General features: G+C 60.0%; 1 protein-coding gene across 1 annotated transcript in view; it reads left to right on the top strand.

Moving 5' to 3' along the window:
- DOK7 (docking protein 7) overlaps nucleotides 1-3067 on the top strand; it is a 27188-nt gene that overhangs the window by 21930 nt on the left and 2191 nt on the right. Inside the window, 1 exon segment of the mRNA XM_021713760.1 lies at nucleotides 1634-1676. Within this exon segment, the coding sequence (XP_021569435.1) occupies nucleotides 1634-1676 (43 nt within the window).

Below are 3067 nucleotides of genomic sequence, written 5' to 3'. Positions count from 1 at the left end.
GGCCTGCCCAGGCAGGGTGGGAGGGCAAGGTTGGAGCCGGGTGGTCAAGGCCTTCCAGGTGAGGCCCAGGACCTGGGCTGGCGGGTGGGGCCTAGGCCACTCAGAAGGAGGGGCCTTCGTGGGAATGACTGCTGTGGCCCCTTGGGGGCTGGAACATCTCATGTGATAGGGTGATCGGGAGGAGGAGAGCCTGGCCCCCACAGCTGGTGTGCCTCTGTTTCCTGTGAGATCCCATGGTGGGCCAGATGTAGGGTCGAGCCACAGGGGCCTCTGGACACACGGGGCCGGGTGGGGCGTCCAGGACAGCCTTTACCTGCAGGATGCAGGGAGCATTCGTCTCCATTTGCTCCGCCCAACATGCTCCTGGGTGGGCCTCTTGATCCTGGCATCTGACGGTTCTGCCCACCGCCTGACACGGGGTCTCCAGCCTCGACTCCCCGCCCCCCCCCCCAGGCAGGAGCTTCTCCTCAGGGCTGGGGATAACCAGATGGGACAGACACTGCTTCCATTGCCCGGCCTCCCTGTGACCAGACACAGCCTCCCTGGGGTGCCCCTGGGGTCCTGCCCGGGTATGGGAATCAGGGAGTCCTCACCTAGGTGCATCCAGTCTAGGTTTGACACTGTACCTTCGGGGTTGGCCTCCCGAGCAGGTGTGCCCACAGTTATTCCCCCTGAGCAGGTGCACCCACTGGGCTGGCCCTCCCTGGGCAGGTGCACCCACAGAGTTATTCCACCCTGAGCAGGTGCATCTTCAGGGCCTGCCGAGCTGCCAGCAGTCGGCCCCTGCTTGGTGACAGGCCATGCACCCTGCCGAGCCCCCAAGCTGGCATGGGACTCTAGAATCAAAGGTGATGTGGTTTGAGGGTCCTGGCCCAGCCTGTGACCATCCTCCTTCGAGTGTGGCCTGGACCAGTGCCTGGACAGCCACCACCTTCACCCGCCTCCCCTCACGCAGGGCCCCACGGCCAGGTGGTCCTTCAGAAGGGAGGGGCTCCTGGGTTCTCTGGTCACCTGCTCTAGAGGCCTCCACTTCCTTGGGCTGGAGAAGGGGACCATTGTCACCCTTCCCCAGCCTGCAAACCCTGACCCAGGCTCTACCACATCTCATTAGGCCACTTCAGAGTCCCTGGAGGGGGTCCCCTGCAGCTGTGGGGGAGGACTTGCTCACCTCCCCTGGGCTTCCCATGTGGGGCTCTCCAGGGGGACCCCCAAGCCTGCTCATGAGTGGCCCAGAGCACTGGCCCACCTCCCAGAGGGCCAGAGCATAAATCCTTGCGGCCAGGGCCACGCACCATGCCACAGTTGCTCAGCTTTGAGTCAGAGCCCAGACTTGCTGACAGAGGCCCTGCTCCAGCAGAACAGCCAACAACCCTAGAACACCAGTCCCCAGATGTCCCACACAGCTCTCACAGGTTGTCACGGGGCCACTGGCCGTCTGGGTGGCCGGGAGACCTAGGGCCCATGGGGTGAAAGATCTCAGGACAGGAACGAGGGCCCCAGGCTGGACTCCCCTGCAGGTGACCGGGGTCCCCCAGCCTGTGTCACCTTGGGCTTAGCATCTGGTTCTCAGGACCTGGACACAGGAGAGGGGGTGGTCCGATGGACACACTGACTCAGGCTCTCTTTGGTCTAGGGAGCGGCTGCCTCACCCCCTGGACATGTGACAACATCTTCAGGTAGGAACCTGGAGCCCAGCTCCTGACAGCTCGGGGACAGGGGCATGGGGGTGGGCAGTGTGCAGATTAAGCCAGGGTCTGCCCAGGTGGGCAAGGACAGTGGACCCATGGCCAGCAAGGGGATGGTGGACAGTGGGCACAGGCCACACCTGGTACCCCCACAGTGTCCCCTAAGTCCTGTGGGAGGAGGTCTCTTGTTCTGGGATGCATCTGTGTGCTGTAGATTTACAGGACCCCCTCGCCCAGGAGTGGAGGTTTTCTGGGGATGGAAGGCTCAGTCTGCCTTTGCCCTCCCTTGCCCTGCCTTCCTGTCCTCCCAGGCCTCAGGCAGCTGGGTCTCTTGGCTGCTGTCTCTCGCTGCCTGGCCTGGAGCTGCCTCAGCGCCCGGCAGGGACATGGCCCAGGTGTCCTTGCTGGAGGCTAGCAGTGTCTAAGATGCAACACCTGGGGGTGGGACTTGGTGTGAGGGTCTGGACGCTTGGTGTTGATGTGGTGAAGTACAGCCCAAGGCTTGCGGGCTCTGACTCGACCCTGAAATGACTTTCAGAGTGGCCCGCCAAGTTTTAAAACACAGTTTATTGGAGAAAGAAGAGGAGAGAAATACAGAAGAACGTGCCTCTGCACGGTGTCTAAGACAAGACCTTGGGTTTTTTATTTTTACAGAAAGGCGGATATAGCTACCCAGTTACTGATATACAAATGAGGGTGGAGCACAGTTAACTACTGTTCTGGAGAGAGTGCCGTCTCTCCGCCTCTGATAGGTGACGGGGTGGGCTTTTCCAGAACATGCATTTTTTTTGTTTGTTTTTGTTTGTTTTTGAGTTGGAGTTTCACTCCTTCTCCCAGGCTGGAGTGCAGTGCATGCACGCTCACGGCCACTCCAGCGTCGACCTGCTGGGGTCCAGTGATCCTTCCGCCTCAGCCTTCCAAGTAGCCAGAACCACAGGTGTGCGCCACCACGCTTGGCTAATTTTTTATTTATTGTAGAGACGAGGTCTCACCGAGCTGCCTGGGCTGGTCTTGAACCCGCAGGCTCAGGCAATCCACTCGCCTCGGCCTCCCAAAGTGCTGGGATGACAGGTCGAGCCACTGAGCCCTGCCTGCATTTTTTGACAGACTTGTGAATATACGAGTTCATGAGCTGAAAGGTGGGCTTATTATCATCCCTATGGCTTTTGACTCATGGTCAGGAACTACCTTCGTGGAGTTCTCCTTGGGCGAACCAAGGGGGTCCACACTGAATTCGCATTCCAGCCTGCAGGGTGGGTTGGCCCGCCAACAAGATGTCTTGGATGCTTTCTTACTAAAAACTGTCCGTGAGAAACGTATCTAGGCCTAACCCACTCTAGCTACCCTGCCTCAGTGTCACTCTCCCGAGCCCCCTGCCTCTC

The sequence above is a fragment of the Carlito syrichta genome, unplaced genomic scaffold, assembly GCF_000164805.1.
Source record: "Carlito syrichta isolate Samal-C Ts95f unplaced genomic scaffold, Tarsius_syrichta-2.0.1 Scaffold304722, whole genome shotgun sequence".
Classification (NCBI taxonomy): domain Eukaryota; kingdom Metazoa; phylum Chordata; class Mammalia; order Primates; family Tarsiidae; genus Carlito; species Carlito syrichta.
The sequence above is the reverse complement of the archived record's forward strand: the minus strand, read 5'-3'. Positions and strand labels throughout refer to the sequence as shown.